The 20,601-nt window shown below is 40.6% G+C and overlaps 1 protein-coding gene across 1 annotated transcript in view; it reads left to right on the top strand.

The window, feature by feature from the left end:
- The window catches only part of ESYT1 (extended synaptotagmin 1), a 215,890-nt gene that overhangs the window by 83,187 nt on the left and 112,102 nt on the right, over positions 1-20,601 (top strand). Inside the window, exons 4-6 of the mRNA XM_053708110.1 lie at positions 237-310; positions 12,227-12,299; positions 12,442-12,531. Coding sequence (XP_053564085.1) covers positions 237-310; positions 12,227-12,299; positions 12,442-12,531 — 237 coding nt within the window. The remainder of the gene's footprint in view (positions 1-236; positions 311-12,226; positions 12,300-12,441; positions 12,532-20,601) is intronic.

Genomic DNA, 20,601 nt, shown 5'->3' with positions numbered 1-20,601 from the left:
TGCTCTCACGCAAGGTAATCCTGAATATCTGGCCTGTTAGGAACACCTTAGGACGGCCTTGAAAACCAGTGCTATATATAAAAACCTATACAACTCCTAAATAAATATGTTTCTGGTTCCTGGCTGGCTCCTTAGTTTCATATACTGTATATTTGCAAACCACTGGCTTAGTACAATTTCAATCACACACTAAGCATCCTCCCAGACATCACTTAAACTTCTTGAACATTTACCAGGCCCCAAAGGTGATTGGAGTTAAAGCCCACACAGAGCTGGACAAGAAGCAGATCATCCTGGACATGAATCTCAGGTAACCAGTTTTGTGAATGTTCTGTCGCCTCGTGTTTGGGGCCCATTTATTTTTTTTAGTCAAACTGAGAGACTGCTTTGTTTCTCTGTCTAAAGGCGTTTACAAACGCAATTTTTATTTAAAGGGGAATTCTAATTCAGTAAAATGCTCTGTGTTTTTTACAGTGTAATATGTTTGCACTAATATCCCTTACTAACTATGGGCTGGATTACAAGTGGAGCGTAATCGATAGTGCAGGTTGTTTGTTATCTTTTACACAACCTTGCACAAAGAATAATAAACAATCTAGTGTTACAAATGGATGGTTATATATTTCAGCCACAGCATCTTAACTTAGCTGAAACTTTAAGTGCACCCTATAATTTTAAAGGATAGAGCATTATAACGCAAAACTACATGAAGAACTTCTTGCGCATCCTCAGCTTAGCGCTCAAGAGGTATCAGACAATAATTATAATGTGTTGCTCTATAGGAATCTGTTATGTGCTCCAAGGTAAAATATGCTGTGATCTGAGATTGTCACTGCAAAAAAATGCAGCATATCTACAGAAAACTTTTTGCTGTAATTTTCAACTGCTGTAATATATTATAAAACTTGTTTTGTTCTCCAGTTAATCAACACATTGCAATTGGAATGGTGCTTTAGTGTAATTTAAAATGATAGTGTTTTATTGAAAAATGACCTGCAGAAATGTTTTCGCTAAAAAAAATCTCATTGCAGAAAGTGTCAGATTATTGAGCTTTAATATCCCTCCTTCTTTGCTTGACCCTCCCAGTATTTTCTTTGCCTAGTCTAGGGGGCAGGCAAAGATAGAGGTGCTCTGCCTTTTCTTCAAGATTGCAGGGATATTAATCCCAAAAATTCCACCTCCATGGATAGTTCCTGGAAGAGAGGGACATAATAAAGTACTGGCTGTGCATTGTAAATCTCCTTGCGAGAGTTGTGGTCACAAGCCTGCTTCAGGGGTCGCTGGGACATTTCCTTTAGGCTCCTTCTGTCTAACCGAGCGAATGTTCTCCCTCAGTATATTCACTACTGTTGAATACAGTACTGGATGGGCTCTCTACTGTTTCTTCTGACTACAACAGGGTAAGATCAGGGGAATGGAAGCTATTGGGGTAAGTATTGCTTCTGCACACAGCCCTCAGGCTATTAGAAGGTACATCATAGCCAGTATCATGCATATTTCTGAGTTATTCTGATACTTAAATAAATGTTTTGATTTGCACTTTTATTAATGTATATGTTTGTGCACTTTCTCATTTGCGGGTAAGTGCATTGACCTCTTAAAGGGACATTAAACACTTTGAGATGGTAATATAAAATTATAAATTGTGTATATGTATATATTAGGGCTGAAACAACTAATCGATAAAATCAATGAAAATCGTTGTCAACGATTTTCATTATCGATTAGTTGGTTATCGATTAGTTGTTATGCTGAGCCTCAAACACTGTTCACCGCTGTGGCGCCATCTTACTCTTCCCCTCTCACACGGCATGCAGACTGCTTTGCGCAATGGCGCCACCTTACTCCTCCTCTCTTCCATGGCGTGCAGGCTGCTTACAGAACTAGAAGCATTAATCTACTCTCATCCTATTGGTTGACGCGTAGCTCATGTGACGTTACAGGAAGCTGTATTAGGGGTCGGGTGCTTTACCTAGTCATTCTCATAGCGTGTTAGAGTAATGTGCATAAGTAGCTTTTATCTCTTCCTTGGCCCCAGGGTTTGGTAGTTGGATCGCAAGCACGCTGTGACTGCAAACTGAACATGTGTTCCCATTTGCTCTTCTGCTGGCGGTGCTTTGAATCACTAGGTAGGAAATAATTTTGCAATTTCGTCATCTTACTGATAGCAGGCCTGAGATGGGGGTTGCTGTAGAGTAGATGTAGCGGTGCAGAACTGGGTACTATAGGCACTGTTAGGCAGGACAAAGTAACACCAGACCAGTCAAAAAGTTTACTTTAATTACCTGGTCGGTCCTGCCTAATAGTTCCTAGTACCCAGTCCTGCACAGCTCCATCAGGAAAAACATCACCACTGCACTGCAAACATTTACCTCAAAAATGCAACTTTAAAAACATTTAAAAACTTTGTTTGTTAGCAAACTCCACTGTTCTATTATTTTAATTTAATCTTATATCCCTTTATTAAAATGAGCTATGGCACTGCTCAAGGAACTACAGTAACACAAGGTAACACATTAAAGTAAAACAAGAGACAAGGCCCCCTTAGTCCCTGCTTGTATAATAAAGATTCTGTCCTATTTTCGGGGGGGGGGGGGGGTTGTTGGCAAAATAAAATAAGCAAGCACTGGGGAGTGTGGTGGAGGGCTGTTTTTGAATTAACATTAATTCTGTTGCCTTATGGGAGCCTTTTACATATACTAAATTAATCTGTATTAAATGATCTGGGACTTGGTATAAGACTTCAGTTGTGCCTCTAAGTCTGCATTTGCACTTCAGTCTCTCTTTGGGGACAGCAGAATAATACAAAAGTTAAACTACAGGACGAGTGGACAAAATAAAGAACAATGTAGAAAACTGAGTTTTTAATCACAATTCACACATTAAGTGGTTAGGGGTGCTTAGGAATTTTTATTTGTTGCACAAATATAAGAAAATTGATATTTTGAAATATACAAATATACAATTTTACTACACAATCTGTTTGGACTTGAACATGCATACCGGCCGGACGAGACTGGGGAGATTGAAATCCGCCACCTAAGAGTTGGCGAAAGGTTAGGGAAGCATCGGTCTAATGACTGCTGCTTGTTAAATACGGACTGCAGGTTCTCTTGTGCGAACCTGCAGTTGTAGGCAGGCGAAGTCTGCCGAAGGGGTTGATAAATCGACCCCTTAGAGCGCAGTGACCAATGTCAGAGTCAGAGGGAGCACTTATCCTTTACAGAAGGCATTCAGAGCACATGGGAAACATTGAACATTTGGAGCTCACAACCTTAGGAAGAAATTTAAACGAGGTCCGCAAAACAGCTTTATCCTGATGGAAAATTAGAAAAGGAGACTCGCAAGAGAGAGCAGACAATTCAGAAACTATTCTAGCAGAAGAGATAGCCAAAAGGAACAACACTTTCCAAGAAAGTAGTTTAATATCCAAAGAATGCCATACGTCACTAGCTCATGGACTCTTGCCATTTACATGAAAGAAAACATAATTTATGTAAGAACTTACCTGATAAATTAATTTCTTTTTATAATGGAAAGAGTCCAGGGTTAGGGTTTAGGGTAAGCAATTTCTTGAGAGATGGTTAAGAAGATTTACTGTCTTCAGGCTCTTTGCACGCAATTACCCGTTACATTTCTTAACTCTGGTGACAGCCATACTTCTATGAAGTTGCACATATCTATAAGAGTGGTTATACGGAAGGGGGTACCAGGAGCTAGGGGGTTATTTGGCATGATATAACGGTTTATCTTGCACACATTGTTAACATTTTCATTGTTCTACTGTTTTGTTTTTTCTTTACTGTGGGCTCAGTCACTGTCTTTGGAGAAGAAGCTGTTGGGGGTAAGATCCTATGCAGAGAGCATAGGGGAATCCGTTATACAGTCTCTTTATATTATCTGTATATCCCCATGTCATTTTTTGGACAAGAATTGAATGACCACTTAATACCTTGGTCTTGCGCTTTCTCTATTATATGGGTTATAGGAAATACAGTTTAGCTGTACCACTTAGTCCACCTTGGGTGCACTTTAGGTACAATAACTTTATACGGTGCTAATAAGTCCACTACAAGTAAGTCTATATTGCATTTGAGATCCTTACTGTTCTTCTGTGCTATAACAATTTACTGTGTTTTCTAAATGTATGCCGGGCAAGTCTGTCCTCCTATGAATTCACTTGTTTCCTAACGCATAACTCTTCACCTTAGTATATAGATGTACTTTTTAATGTGATAGTTTCCTGCTGTGTTCCATATCTCCATTTAGTCTGTGATAAAAGTTAATTTGTGCCTTTGGCACTGTGTGCTGTTATAAGGGAGCAAATTGTTACCGTTTTCCCTGGGTTGGACCTTTTTGTGGGTATATCCTCAGATTTGAGTTTCTACATCTATATACGTTTGTTTTACAAATTACTATAACTATGCTACTGTGTCTGCATATTGCTATAGCTAAAGGTTCCATACATTGGTTGCTACCAATTTTTTAATTCTCTATTTTACTGTATTCAGTAAGAAGTATTTATACTGCTCACTTTTATGTGTTCCAGTAACTGTTTTAAGATTATATGGAATGTATATGCTCCTATATTACAGTTCTCAGGTATATAGCAGTAACTATAAACATCTGTGCGCATTTCTAGTGTATACCGCAGTAACTGCTTAAACTCTGTATTGCAGTAATTTCTTCAATCCTGTATTGCAGTTCTAGTGTATACCGCAGTCATTTCTTCAATCCTGTATTGCAGTTCTAGTGTATACCGCAATAATTTCTTCAATCCTGTATTGTAGTTCTAGTGTATACCGCAGTAATTTCTTCAATCCTGTATTGCAGTTATAGTATATACCGCAGAAACTGCTTTAAAGGGACAGTCTACAATAGATATTTTTATTGTTTTAAAAGATAGATAATCCCTTTATTACCCATTCCCCAGTTTTGCATAACCAACACAGTTATATTAATATACTTTTTACCTCTGTGATTACCTTGTATCTAAAAACCTTCTTCCAGCCCCCTGATCACATGACTGTGACTATTATCTATTAACTTGCATTTAGTATGGTCTTGTGCTAACTCTTAAAGGGACATTATACACCCATATTTTCTTTGCAGCATTGTATGGGGCATGTACCGATCATATAGTGTAGCTGTTTCTATCTATGAAAAATAAAGGCTAGTATAGTTTATATTAATCCGATCTTTACTGTTTTGGGGTTACTTTCCAAGCCCTTGCTTTTTAGAGGAATACGTTCGGCCGCACTTCCATATGCGCGCGACCGAGACCCGTTAATGAAGAGCGCATGCTAAATGGCGGTGACGTCAGCTCACCTGAAGCACTGTGCACGGCGTCCATAAGCGCTGCCGTGTATAATTCCTCATTTTTGCGCTGCACTGATTGTGGGACCTGACTCTGTTAACTGGCTTTGAACACAAGCCAAGCACCAGATGCTGTTTCCCAACCCAGATTGACTCACTGACATACAACGAACGATACATGTCCCATACAATGATGGCAATACAATTTGGGTGTATGTCTTTGCAGCTCTTATTTTTTGAAGCTGATACTGATTGAATCCCAGATTGACTGACCCGCTGTGACAGAAGCTGTTTAGCGTAATGCATGTAAATGAAGTGCAGCTTTTTCATATGTACACACTCTGCATATGAAAAGTAGGTGTACATATGAAAAAACTGCACTTCATTCACATGCATTATGCTAAACAGTTTCTGTCACAGCGGGTCAGTCAATCTGGAATTCAATCAGTATCAGCTTCAAAAAATAAGAGCTGCAAAGACATACACCCAAATTGTATTGCCATCATTGTATGGGACATGTATCGTTCGTTGTATGCCAGTGAGTCAATCTGGGATTCAATGCGCATGCGGCAAACAATGTCCTACACGGGCGAGCTGTGCACGTAAGGGCTGTCGCATGCGCATATTGAAAGGGGAAACTTCATCCGACAATTAGCATATGCGATCTTATTGGTCAATAGACGATATGCAGGCGTTAGTATACTGTTTGTTAGCTCTGCCCTTCTATGAAGGAGGAGCAGTACGGCGACGGACAGAGGGTGATTGTGCAAGTCTAAATTTTAAATTTACCGCTTTTTAATGATCTGTTTTTGATTACATTGGGACATATTAACTAATTGATATTAAATGTATCCATTACCTATTAGAAATTTTGAGTGCATAATGACCCTTTAAATAAATCCATGTGCATTAACACAGTGTTATCTATATGACCCACATGAACTTATCAGTCTCTTGTTGGGAAAAGGAATTTAAAAACCATGTGATAAGAGGCAGCCCTCAAGGGCTTTGAAATTAGCATATGAGCCTACCTAGGTTTGATTTCAAATAAGAATACCAAGAGAACAAAGCAAATTTGATGATTAAAGTACATTGGAAAGTTGATTAAAATTACAAGTCCTATCTGAATAATGAAAGTTTTAATTTTGACTACACTGTCCCTTTAATACTGTATGTCAGTTACAGTGTATACCACAGAAACTGCTTTAATCCTGTATTGCAGTTCCAGTGTATACTGCAGTAACTATTTAAAGGGACAGTCTACAATAGACTTTTTATTGTTTTAAAAGATAGATAATCCCTTTATTACCCATTCCCCAGTTTTGCACAACCAACACAGTTATATTAATATACTTTTTACCTCTGTGATTACCTTGTATCTAAGCATCTTCTGACAGCCCCCTGATCACATAATTTTTAATTTATTATCTATTGACTTGCATTTAGTACTGTGTTGTGCTAACTTAAATAACTCCTTGTGAATTAACACAATGTTATCTATATGGCCCACATGAACAAGCAGTCTCCTGTTGTGAAAAGCAAATACAAAAGCATGTGATAAGAGGCTGTATATAGTGGCTTAGAAACAGGCAGAAATTTAGAGGTTTAAATGTAATAAAGTATATTAATATATAAATGTTGGTTGTGCAACGCTGGGGAATGGTTAATAAAGGCATTAACTCTCTTTTTAAACAATAACAATGTTAGTGTAAACTGTCCCTTTAAGCCGGTATTGCAATTCTAATGTATACCACAGTAACCGTTTAGAACCTATGTTGCAGTTCTCTGACATACCATAGTAAATATTTATGCCTGTAGTGCAGTTCTAATGTATTCTGCAGTACCTCTAACTTTTCTATTGCAGTTCCCAGCTATGTCGCAGTAACTGCTTCAAACCTGTAGTGCAGTACTAAGGTATACTGCAGTAATTGTTGAACCTAAATTGTAGTGCTAATGTATACTTTACTCATGCTTGTTTAGCCACCTTTTAATTAGGGTATACTAAATAGGCTTAGGGATTATTTCAAGTTATGCCTTTAGGACTGTGAAGGTTCAGTCTCACTTCAGGGCATATTACTTGGGAATCTAAGGTTACTGTTATTTTTTTTTCTGATTCACATTATTGGATCTTTTTAAAGGGACAGTCTAGTATAAATTAAACTTTCATTATTCAGATAGGACTTTTAATTTTAATCAACTTTCCAATTTACTTTTATCATTAAATGTGCTTTTTTCTCTTGGTATTCTTAGTTTAAACTAAACATAGGTAGGCTCATATGTTAATTTCTAAGCCTTTGAGGGCTGACTCTTATCACAGGCTTTTTAAATCTCTTTTCAACACAAAGAGACAGAAAGTACACGTGGGCCATATAGATAACACTGTGTTCAGGCACAGGGGGTTATTTAAGATCTAGCACAAAACAATGCTAAATTTAAGACAATAGATAATAAACAGTCACAGTTATGTGATCAGGGGGCTGTCAGAAGAGGCTTAGATACAAGGTAATCACAAAGGTAAAAAGTACATTAATATAACTGTGTTGGTTATACAAAACTGGGGAATGGGTAATAAAGGGATTATCTATCTTTTAAAACAATAACAATTCTATGGTAGACTGTCCCTTTAAGGTACATAACCAAATTAGTTACCACTAAACCACAGGGCTAACACTTCAAAACCTGGGTGTGATCCCCAGCCCAAGTGAGAAATACCTAGGAGTTGTAGTTTCCTTCCTATGATTTCAAGATCCATGAGGAAGATGAAAGGCTCTATCCATTCAGTTTCTTTCAAGGGGATCTATGGTTGTTCATCTATTTGGAGGTGTCACCTTGTTGTGAAACAGTATTTTTTTCCTTTTATTTTGTGATGCAATCATTAAGATCTTTTGCGTTTATGCAAGGATATGGCTTTCTTCACAAGTAGACTTGAGGTTTTTCAGTGTTATCCTTTAAAGGTGAGACCGTTTTAGGTCACAGTTTGCATTATATCTTTTGCATGCATGGAGGGAGGAGATGTTCAGGCCTTTTCTGGACCTAAAAAAGCTTTACAAATGTTGAGACTTCTCCGTTTCCAGATTAGGATTTATCAGATTTATTCTGACGTTATTTGAGTTCTTCAGCTCCCTCTATTTCTTTATGAACTACTTAGTTATTTAAAAAAAAAAAAAAAAATAACCTTAGATTAACCTTACAAAGAAGGTTAGTTCACCTCATGAGCTTTACTATCTTGTGACAATTCTATATCAGTAGTCGATATCATTTAGCTAGTGGGTACCTGCAGTGCCCTAGCCATGGAGGGGGTTGCTCATATTCTAGTTTGGGCATAAGATTTTGTCTAAGGGCTAATAATAGACTTTTGGCAGTCTGCCAGTTTACTTGTTTTAAGGTAAGCATAAGGGTTGGAAGGCAACTTCTGTTGCTTTATCTTCAAAGAGTTTTCAAGGAGACAGGACAGTCACTGACTTTGCGTATTACAGCTCATTTGAATCTTTTCTGAGGCATCAGAAGAACTAATTTGCAAGGTTGCAACACGGTTGTTTGTATACTCTTGCACCAAATAGTATTAATTTGATATTTTTGCCTAGGCCAAGGCAACTTTTGGCAGGAAGGTTCTGCAGGCTATAGTTTCTGGTAAATAAGTGCCTGCCTTTTTTTTCCTTTTTGTCCCACCTATTTTTTGTGGACTCCACAGCTTAGGTATTAGTTTCCACAAGTAAGGATTTTCATGGACCCTCCTACTGACCCTCATCTCCATAGAAAGAAAACCATAATTTATTTCATACCTGATCAATTCCTTTATTTCTTGGTGGGGAGAGTCCACAAACCCGCCCAATGTTCTCATACAACAATCTGCCCTCTCTGCTTACTCATCTCTCATACACTGCTGCTTTCTCTGCTTACCCAGCTCTCATACACTGATGTCCTCTCTGCTTACCCAGCACTCATACACTGCTGCTCTCTCTGCTTACCCAGCTCTCATACACTGCTGCCCTCTCTGCTTACCCAGCACTCATACACTGTTGCCCTCTCTGCTTACCCAGCTCTCATACACTGCTGCTCTCTCTGTTTACCCAGCTCTCATACACTGTTGCCCTCTCTGCTTACCCAGCTCTCATACACTGCTGCTCTCTCTGTTTACCCAGCTCTCATACACTGCTGTCCTCTCTGCTTACCTAGCACTCATACACTGCTGCTCTCTCTGCTTACCCAGCTCTCATACACTGCTGCTCTCTCTGCTTACCCAGCTCTCATACACTGCTGCCCTCTCTGCTTACCCAGCTCTCATACACTGCTGCTCTCTCTGCTTACCCAGCTCTCATACACTGCTGTCCTCTCTGCTTACCCAGCTCTCATACACTGCTGCTCTCTCTGCTTACCCAGCTCTCATACACTGCTGCTCTCTCTGCTTACCCAGCTCTCATACACTGCTGCTCTCTCTGCTTACCCAGCACTCATACACTGCTGCTCTCTCTGCTTACCCAGCTCTCATACACTGCTGCTCTCTCTGCTTACCCAGCTCTCATACACTGCTGCTCTCTCTGCTTACCCAGCTCTCATACACTGCTGCCCTCTCTGCTTACCCAGCACTCATACACTGCTGCTCTCTCTGCTTACCCAGCACTCATACACTGTTGCCCTCTCTGCTTACCCAGCTCTCATACACTGCTGCCCTCTCTGCTTACCCAGCTCTCATACACTGCTGTCCTCTCTGCTTACCCAGCTCTCATACACTGCTGTCCTCTCTGCTTACCCAGCACTCATACACTGCTGCTCTCTCTGCTTACCCAGCTCTCATACATTGCTGCTCTCTCTGCTTACCCAGCTCTCATACACTGCTGCCCTCTCTGCTTACCCAGCACTCATACACTGCTGCTCTCTCTGCTTACCCAGCACTCATACACTGCTGCTCTCTCTGCTTACCCAGCTCTCATACACTGCTGTCCTCTCTGCTTACCCAGCTCTCATACACTGCTGCTCTCTATGCTTACCCAGCACTCATACACTGCTGCTCTCTCTGCTTACCCAGCACTCATACACTGCTGCCCTCTCTGCTTCCCCAGCTCTCATACACTGCTGCCCTCTCTGCTTCCCCAGCTCTCATACATTGCTGCCCTCTCTGCTTACCCAGCACTCATACACTGCTGCTCTCTCTGCTTACCCAGCACTCATACACTGCTGCTCTCTCTGCTTACCCAGCACTCATACACTGCTGCCCTCTCTGCTTCCCCAGCTCTCCTGCACTGCTGCCCTCTCTGCTTCCCCAGCTCTCCTGCACTGCTGCCCTCTTTGCTTCCTCAGCTCTCCTGCACTGCTGCCCTCTCTGCTTCCCCAGCTCTCCTGCACTGCTGCCCTCTCTGCTTCCCCAGCTCTCCTGCACTGCTGCCCTCTCTGCTTCCCCAGCTCTCCTGCACTGCTGCCCTCTCTGCTTCCCCAGCTCTCATACACTGCTGCCCTCTCTGCTTCCCCAGCTCTCATACACTGCTGCCCTCTCTGCTTCCCCAGCTCTCCTGCACTGCTGCCCTCTCTGCTTCCCCAGCTCTCCTGCACTGCTGCCCTCTCTGCTTCCCCAGCTCTCATACACTGCTGCTCTCTCTGCTTCCCCAGCTCTCATACACTGCTGCTCTCTCTGCCTACCCAGCTCTCATACACTGCTGCCCTCTCTGCTTACCGAGCACTCATACACTGCTGCTCTCTCTGCTTACCCAGCACTCATACACTGCTGCCCTCTCTGCTTCCCCAGCTCTCCTGCACTGCTGCCCTCTCTGCTTCCTCAGCTCTCCTGCACTGCTGCCCTCTCTGCTTCCCCAGCTCTCCTGCACTGCTGCCCTCTCTGCTTCCCCAGCTCTCCTGCACTGCTGCCCTCTCTGCTTCCCCAGCTCTCCTGCACTGCTGCCCTCTCTGCTTCCCCAGCTCTCCTGCACTGCTGCCCTCTCTGCTTCCCCAGCTCTCATACACTGCTGCCCTCTCTGCTTCCCCAGCTCTCATACACTGCTGCCCTCTCTGCTTCCCCAGCTCTCCTGCACTGCTGCCCTCTCTGCTTCCCCAGCTCTCCTACACTGCTGCTCTCTCTGCTTACCCAGCTCTCATACACTGCTGCTCTCTCTGCCTACCCAGCTCTCATACACTGCTGCCCTCTCTGCTTACCCAGCACTCATACACTGCTGCTCTCTCTGCTTACCCAGCACTCATACACTGTTGCCCTCTCTGCTTCCCCAGCTCTCATACACTGCTGCTCTCTCTGCTTACCCAGCTCTCATACACTGCTGCTCTCTCTGCTTACCCAGCACTCATACACTGTTGCCCTCTCTGCTTACCCAGTTCTCATACATTGCTGCCCTCTCTGCTTACCCAGCTCTCATGCACTGCTGCCCTCTCTGCTTACCCAGCTCTCATACACTGCTGCCCTCTCTGCTTCCCCAGCTCTCCTGCACTGCTGCCCTCTCTGCTTCCCCAGCTCTCATGCACTGCTGCTCTCTCTGCTTACCCAGCTCTTGCATACCCAGCTATCATATGCTGCTCTCCATACCCAGCTCTCGTATGCTAGATGTGTACCTTGTCAAAATTAAACTTCCATGATTCAGACAGAGCATGCCATTTTAAACAACTTTCCAATTTACTTCCATTAACAAAATGTGCACAGTCTTTTTATATTTTTACACTTTTTGAGTCACCAGCTCCTACTGAGCAAGAATTCACAGAATACATATTTGATTGGCTGATTGCTATGACATGATACAGGGGGAGTTGGAAATATTCATAACTTGAAATTGAAACTGAAATTTGTCAGACAAAAAGCTACTACTCATTTAAAGTTCAGGCTAAGTGCTATTGCATTTTTATTGTTATCATGCATTTGTTAATTATGCAAATCTACTGTATTTACTGGTCTTTTAACTACTTTTTCTTACAGCTATGTTGGAGACATAGAAATTGACGTGGAGGTGAAGAAATATTTCTGTAAAGCTGGATTAAAGGGTGTACAAGTAAGAGAGCCAGATATGACATTGGTTATGTAAATGTAGTGATTTTCTAAGGTGTGTGTGTTTTTTTTTATAAAAATGGAAAATCTATTTCTACCCATATATCCTATATATTATCAGTAAAGTAATTTCCTTTGTCTGACAGCTGCATGGGATGCTTCGTGTTATCTTTGAACCACTAATAGGAGACGTTCCCATTGTTGGCGCTATCACGTTGTTCTTCATTCGCCGGCCGGTAGGTCTGAGACATCTGCAACTGCTTATTAAATATGACATTAAACAGGGTGTATAGCAAATACTCAGAGCTGTTGCTTTCTCTTTTTCACAGGTATAGTAAGGAGGAGTAGTCACTGTGCTATGTAGGAGAGTTAGTGCATGCTCATTTTGAAATAGCTTTGTCTGCAACGTCTCTCTGGGTTTATAGCTTGTACAAAGACAATTCCATGTATGTATCATGCTTTTGTTTTTCTGCGAGTGGTTGCTGCGCAGGCTGTGAGGTCTGCTGGTAACTGTGCAATGAGGAGAGTGTGACGCTGTGTGTACAATATGGTGCTAGTGCCTGCTGAGTCTTTGTGCGGCCATATTGCGAGTTGTGTGATTCACATTTATGCATCTACACACCTCTTTGCTGCTAAGTATACTTGTTCCTCCCAGTGGGGATTTTATGTCTTTGTAAGCCATTAAGAATATGTGGCTTTTTATTTAGTTTCTCCAACAGTAATGCTTTAGAGCAAGGTTAAAGGGACAGTATACACCAATTTTCATATAACTGCATGCAATAGACACTACTATAAACAAGAATATGCACAGATACTGATCTAATAATACATTATAAAACTTTTTAAAAACTTACTTAGGAGCTCCTAGTTTAGCACTGTTAATGAGGTAGTCTGAAACACCTACTGAAAGGGGCTGTGTAAATAAAAATAGCAGACACTCCCCACCTCCCCCCTTCCATGCATATGAAAAGACAGATAACCTAAACAGAAGCTTGCAGGAGTCTGTAAACGTGTGTATACATGTGACACTGTGGGGCTTGGTTAGGAGTCTGAAAATCAGCACAATGTTCTTAAAAAATAAGCAAAACTATACATTTTTATAAAAATACTACTAGATGGGCTATAGAAATGGAACATCTACAAAACATTTATGCAAAGAAAAATCTAATGTACAATGTCCCTCTAAGTAGTTTTCTGGCAGTCTGTGGGTTAAATATGTTTTCCAATATTTAAATGTCATAATATGTGGTTGCTATTTAATATATTGCTGTGTTTAGTGGTTTGGTGTGTTATTTCCCCTGGCTGATAAGATAATGTAAGGGCTCATACAGCTTGTGACCCAGCTGAAATTGCACATTCCTTGTTTTTAGCTTTTTCTTATTTAACATGAATGTTTTTAACCAGTTTAATTCACTTCTTTTGAAATATGAGTTGGGTGCGGTATATAAGAGGTTTCTGGACTAGCTAAATTAATGTAACTTTGCTTATTTTCCCACTACTTTTAGTCTTAGAATGTTGAAGTCCTATTTAGAAAATGCAACTTTATCATTTAAATGCTATGAGGAATACTGTGGAAATGTGATGTATTCATTTTCTGCTTACTCATCTGTTACAGAAAATGGTAAATATTAGACATATTGGGGTCAATTTAAGTGCAAGCGGACATGATACAATGTAGCGTATCATGTCCGCTGTACATCGATAAATGCTGTCGGTTCTTGTGAACTGCTGGTGCAATGCCGCCCCCTGAAGATTTGTGGCCAATTGGCCGCTAGCAGGGGGGTGTCAATCAACCTGATCGTATTCGATCGGGTTGATTCCTGTCCGCCGCCTCAGTGCAGGCGGACAGGTTATGGAGCAGCGGTCTTAAAACACGGGGCATCAAGCTCCACACGGAGCTTGATACATTGACCCCATTGTCTTGCTACATTAATTTCCATATAAAGATTACATCTAAAAGAGAGTTGACAATTGATTTATTCATAGACTGTGAGGTTTTATTCATAGACTGTGATGTTTGTGAATATAATATTTTGAAATTGTCCTTTCCGTGTTTAAAAGCTGAAGTTCAGACACACAAAATTATATTGAGTAAGAAACACAACACTAAAAGACAATGAGAGTCTTCGCATTTCCTTGTCTTAAAAATGTTTTCAATATAAATAATAATGTAGAATGAAATGGACAGGAATATATTTAATTTTCTCTTATGCATGAGCCGGTAATTTAAATTATATTGGGATGATGAATCAATATTTGTCATTTTAGTATATAGACCAGTAATGCTTTTTTTCAGATGGGATTCTGCCACACAAGGGTCAATATGAATTAATTTTTGCATGAGTGTTCTCTAAAGCCAATGTAGCTAGTACTTCCGTATATGTCCGTATCTGGAGATAATAAAAGCAGGAATGATTGCAGTATTCCAGAGTCATGATTAGTGACATCACTGGTTAACTGAGAGTGTTTCAGTTTACTGGTTTGTAGAATTTAGGTATAATAGACTGTTATACATAAAATAATAAAAGTAATCTTAAAGGGACAGTCAACACTAAAATTGCTATTGTTTAAAAAGATAAATAACGCCTTTACTACCCATTCCCCAGCTCTGTATAACCAACATTGTTATATTAATATACCATATAAAACATTTTAAACATCTAAATTTTTTGCCTGTTTCTAAGCCACTATAGACAGCCTCTTAATCACATGATTTTTGTATTTGCTTTTCACAACAGGAGACTGCTAGTTCATGTGGGACATATAGATAACTTTTGTGCTCACACCCGTGGAGTTGTGCACAACACAGCACTAATTGGCTAAAATGCAAGTCAATAGATAGTAAATAAAAAGTGATGTGATCAGGGGGCTGTCACAATATGCTTAGATACAAGGTAATCACAGAGGATAAAAGTATATTAATATAACCATATTGGCTGTGCAAAACTGGGGAATGGGTAAAAAGGAGATTATCTATCTTTTTAAACAATAAAATATTTTGAGTTGACTGTCCCTTTAAGTCAAAATTTAAACTTTCATGATTCAGATAGAGCAGGCAATTTTTAACAACTTTTCAATTTACTTTCATTAACATTTTTACACTTTTTGATTCACCAGCTACTACCGAGCATGTGCAAGAGTTTACAGAATATACATAGATGCGTTTGTGATTGGCTGATAGCTGTCTCATAATACAGAAGTGGAAATAGACATAACTTTGAGATTTATCAGGAAAAAAAAATCTACTACTCATTTGAAGTTCAGACTAAGTGCTATTGCATTGTCTTTTTATCATGCATTTTTTGATTATGCAAATCTATTGTGTTGACTGGTCTTTTAAGGCAACCTGGGAAAGACAGTACTGAGATGATCTTTATCTTGTATCTGTATACAAATGAATTTATTTAATCTTATATAGGATGGGGAATTGGAGTGATTGAATTTTGCAAGCTTGCAGGTTGAGCACATAGATGTACAAGTTGTTATAAACAAAAGGAAATACTTTTCTTGAATTGGTTGGTTGTATAGAATCTGGAGACACTGGAGAAAATCTCAGAGTTCAGCTGACTTTCTTTACTACAAGTTCATCTTGAACTTATACTATTCTGCCCTTAATCTTTATAATCAACAATACTTCTCTACTCTCATCTCTACTCTTTCCTTTAAACCCAAAATGTCTATTTCTTTCATGTAATTAGCAAGAGTCCATGAGCTAGTGACGTATGGGATATACATTCCTACCAGGAGGGGCAAAGTTTTCCAAACCTCAAAATGCCTATAAATACACCCCTCACCACACCCACAAATCAGTTTTACAAACTTTGCCTCCTGTGGAGGTGGTGAAGTAAGTTTGTGCTAGATTCTACGTTGATATGCGCTCCACATCAGGTTGGAGCCCGGTTTTCCTCTCAGCGTGCAGTGAATGTCAGAGGGATGTGAAGAGAGTATTGCCTATTTGAATTCAATGATCTCCTTCTACGGGGTCTATTTCATAGGTTCTCTGTTATCGGTCGTAGAGATTCATCTCTTACCTCCCTTTTCAGATCGACGATATACTCTTATATACCATTACCTCTACTGATTCTCGTTTCAGTACTGGTTTGGCTTTCTACTACATGTAGATGAGTGTCCTGGGGTAAGTAAGTCTTATTTTTGTGACACTCTAAGCTATGGTTGGGCACTTTTATATAAAGTTCTAAATTTTTGTGTTTAAACTTTTATTTGCCTTGATTCAGGATGTTCAATATTCCTTATTTCAGATAGTCAGTTTCATTATTTGGGATAATGCATTTGAATAATCAATTTTTTTCTTACCTTAAAATTTGACTTTTTTCCCTGTGGGCTGTTAGGCTCGCGGGGGCTGAAAATGCTTAATTTTATTGCGTCATTCTTGGCGCGGACTTTTTTGGCGCAAAAAATTATTTGTTATTTCCGGCGTCGTTCTTGTCATCGGAAGTTGCGTCATTTTTGACGTTTTTGCGCCAAAAGTGTCTGCGTTACCGGATGTGGCGTCATTTTTGGCACTAAAAGCATTTAGGCGCCAAATAATGTGGGCGTCTTTTTTGGCGCTAAAAAATATGGGCGTCATTATTGTCTCCACATTATTTAAGTCTCATTGTTTATTTGCTTCTGGTTGCTAGAAGCTTGTTCACTGGCATTTTTTCCCATTCCTGAAACTGTCATTTAAGGAATTTGATCAATTTTGCTTTATATGTTGTTTCTCTTGTTAAGTGTATCCAGTCCACGGATCATCCATTACTTATGGGATATTAACTCCTCCCCAACAGGAAGTGCAAGAGGATTCACCCAGCAGAGCTGCTATATAGCTCCTCCCCTAACTGCCATTACCAGTCATTCTCTTGCACCCAACGAATAGATAGGATGTGTGAGAGGACTGTGGTGATTATACTTAGTTTCATACCTTCAATCAAAAGTTTGTTATTTTATAATAGCACCGGAGTGTGTTATTCCTTCTCTGGTAGAATTTGAAGAAGAATCTACCTGAGTTTTTCTATGATTTTAGCCGGAGTAGTTAAGATCATATTGCTGTTTCTCGGCCATCTGAGGAGAGGTAAACTTCAGATCAGGGGACAGCGGGCAGATTAATCTGCAAAGAGGTATGTAGCAGCTTATTATTTTCTGACAATGGAATTGATGAGAAAATTCTGCCATACCGATATAATGTAAACTCAGCCTTAAATGCAGTAGCAGCAACTGGTATCAGGCTGTCATGTATGTATATTTTACACTTCAGTATTCTGGGGAATGGCACTTCACTGGAATTATACTGTATGCATAAAACTTTAGCCTAATTTGCAGGGACTAGCAACAGGCTTTTTAATAACACTCAATTTATTAATGTTAAACGTTTTTTGCTGGCATGTAAAATCGTTTAATTTTCTGAGGTACTGGGTGAAAAAATGTTTTGGGCACTATTTTTTTCCACTTGGCAGTCGTTTTATTTAATTTATGACAGTTTACTGATCTCTCTCACTGTTATGTGTGAGGGGGAGGGGCCTTTTTTGGTGCTTTTGCTACGCATCAAAAAATTCAGTCAGAAGTTTATTGTCTTCCCTGCATGATCCGGTTCATCTCTACAGAACTCAGGGGTCTTCAAAACTTGTTTTGAGGGAGGTAATCACTCACAGCAGAGCTGTGAGATTGTAGTTGACTGTGATAAAAAAACGTTTATTTCTGTATTTTTTTTTTTTTTCTGCTATCAGGGTTAGTTATCCTTTGCTAATGGGAGCAATCCTTTGCTAAAATTGTGTTTTTTACAAAGACTTGATGCTATAACTTTTCAGTTTATTAATTTTCAACTGTCAACTTTTTCTGTGCTTCTTATAGGCACAGTACGTTTTCATATTATAGTAAATTACTTGAAAAGTATTTCCAAGTTGCTAGTTTATTTGCTAGTGTGTTAAACATGTCTGATTCAGAGGAAGATATCTGTGCTATATGTGCTAAAGCCAAAGTGGAGCCCAATAGAAATTTATGTACTAACTGTATTGATGCTACTTTAAATAAGTCAATCTGTACAAATTGAACATATTTCACCAAACAACGAGGGGAGAGTTATGCCGACTAACTCGCCTCACGTGTCAGTACCTGCATCTCCCGCTCGGGAGGTGCGTGATATTGTAGCGCCGAGTACATCTGGGCGGCCATTACAAATCACATTACAGGATATGGCTACTGTTATGACTGAAGTTTTGGCTAAATTACCAGAACTAAGAGGTAAGCGTGATCACTCTGGGGTGAGAACAGAGTGCGCTGATAATATTAGGGCCATGTCAGACACTGCGTCACAATTTGCAGAACATGAGGACGGAGAGCTTCATTCTGCGGGTGACGGTTCTGATCCAAACAAACTGGATTCAGATATTTCAAATTTTAAATTTAAGCTGGAAAACCTCCGTGTATTACTAGGGGAGGTGTTAGCGGCTCTGAATGATTGTAACACAGTTGCAATACCAGAGAAAATGTGTAGGTTGGATAAATATTTTGCGGTACCGGCGAGTACTGACGTTTTTCCTATACCTAAGAGACTTACTGAAATTGTTACTAAGGAGTGGGATAGACCCGGTGTGCCGTTCTCACCCCCTCCGATATTTAGAAAGATGTTTCCAATAGACGCCACCACACGGGACTTATGGCAAACGGTCCCTAAGGTGGAGGGAGCAGTTTCTACTTTAGCTAAGCGTACCACTATCCCGGTGGAGGATAGCTGTGCCTTTTCAGATCCAATGGATTAAAAGTTAGAGGGTTACCTTAAGAAAATGTTTGTTCAACAAGGTTTTATATTGCAACCTCTTGCATGCATTGCGCCTGTCACGGCTGCAGCAGCATTTTGGTTTGAGTCTCTGGAAGAGACACTTGAATCAGCTCCATTAGATGAGATTACACACAAGCTTAAAGCCCTTAAGTTAGCTAACTCATTTATTTCAGATGCCGTAGTACATTTAACTAAACTTACGGCTAAGAATTCCGGATTCGCCATTCAGGCACGCAGAGCACTGTGGCTAAAATCCTGGTCAGCTGACGTTACTTCTAAATCTAAATTGCTTAATATACCTTTCAAAGGGCAGACCTTATTCGGGCCCGGGTTGAAAGAAATTATCGCTGACATTACAGGAGGTAAAGGCCATGCCCTGCCTCAAGACAGAGCCAAACCTAAGGCTAGACAGTCTAATTTTCGTTCCTTTAGTAATTTCAAAGCAGGAGCAGCATCAACTTCCTCTGCACCAAAACAGGAAGGAGCTGTTGCTCGCTACAGACAAGGCTGGAGACCTAACCAGTCCTGGAACAAGGGCAAGCAGGCCAGGAAACCTGCTGCTGCCCCTAAGACAGCATGAATCGAGGGCCCCCGATCCGGGAACGGATCTAGTGGGGGGCAGACTTTCTCTCTTCGCCCAGGCTTGGGCAAGAGATGTCCAGGATCCCTGGGCGTTAGAGATCATATCTCAGGGATACCTTCTAGACTTCAAATTCTCTCCCCCAAGAGGGAGATTTCATCTGTCAAGGTTGTCAACAAACCAAATAAAGAAAGAGGCGTTTCTACGCTGCGTACAAGATCTTTTATTAATGGGAGTGATCCATCCGGTTCCGCGGTCGGAACAAGGACAAGGGTTTTACTCAAATCTGTTTGTGGTTCCCAAAAAAGAGGGAACTTTCAGGCCAATCTTGGATTTAAAGATCCTAAACAAATTCCTAAGAGTTCCATCGTTCAAAATGGAAACTATTCGGACAATTTTACCCATGATCCAAAAGGGTCAGTACATGACCACAGTGTATTTAAAGGATGCTTACCTTCACATACCGATTCACAAAGATCATTACCGGTATCTAAGGTTTGCCTTTCTAGACAGGCATTACCAGTTTGTAGCTCTTCCATTCGGATTGGCTACGGCTCCGAGAATCTTCACAAAGGTTCTGGGTGCTCTTCTGGCGGTACTAAGACCGCGAGGAATTGCGGTAGCTCCGTACCTAGACGACATTCTGATACAAGCTTCAAGCTTTCAAACTGCCAAGTCTCATACAGAGTTAGTACTGGCATTTCTAAGGTCGCATGGATGGAAGGTGAACGAAAAGAAGAGTTCTCTCTTTCCACTCACAAGAGTTCCCTTCTTGGGGACTCTTATAGATTCTGTAGAAATGAAGATTTACCTGACAGAAGACAGGTTAACAAAGCTTCAAAATGCATGCCGTGTCCTTCATTCCATTCAACACCCGTCAGTAGCTCAATGCATGGAGGTGATCGGCTTAATGGTAGCAGCAATGGACATAGTACCCTTTGCACGTCTACA

This window comes from Bombina bombina, chromosome 3, assembly GCF_027579735.1.
Source record: "Bombina bombina isolate aBomBom1 chromosome 3, aBomBom1.pri, whole genome shotgun sequence".
Taxonomy (NCBI): Eukaryota; Metazoa; Chordata; class Amphibia; order Anura; family Bombinatoridae; genus Bombina; species Bombina bombina.
This window is presented reverse-complemented; position numbering and strand designations above follow the sequence as displayed.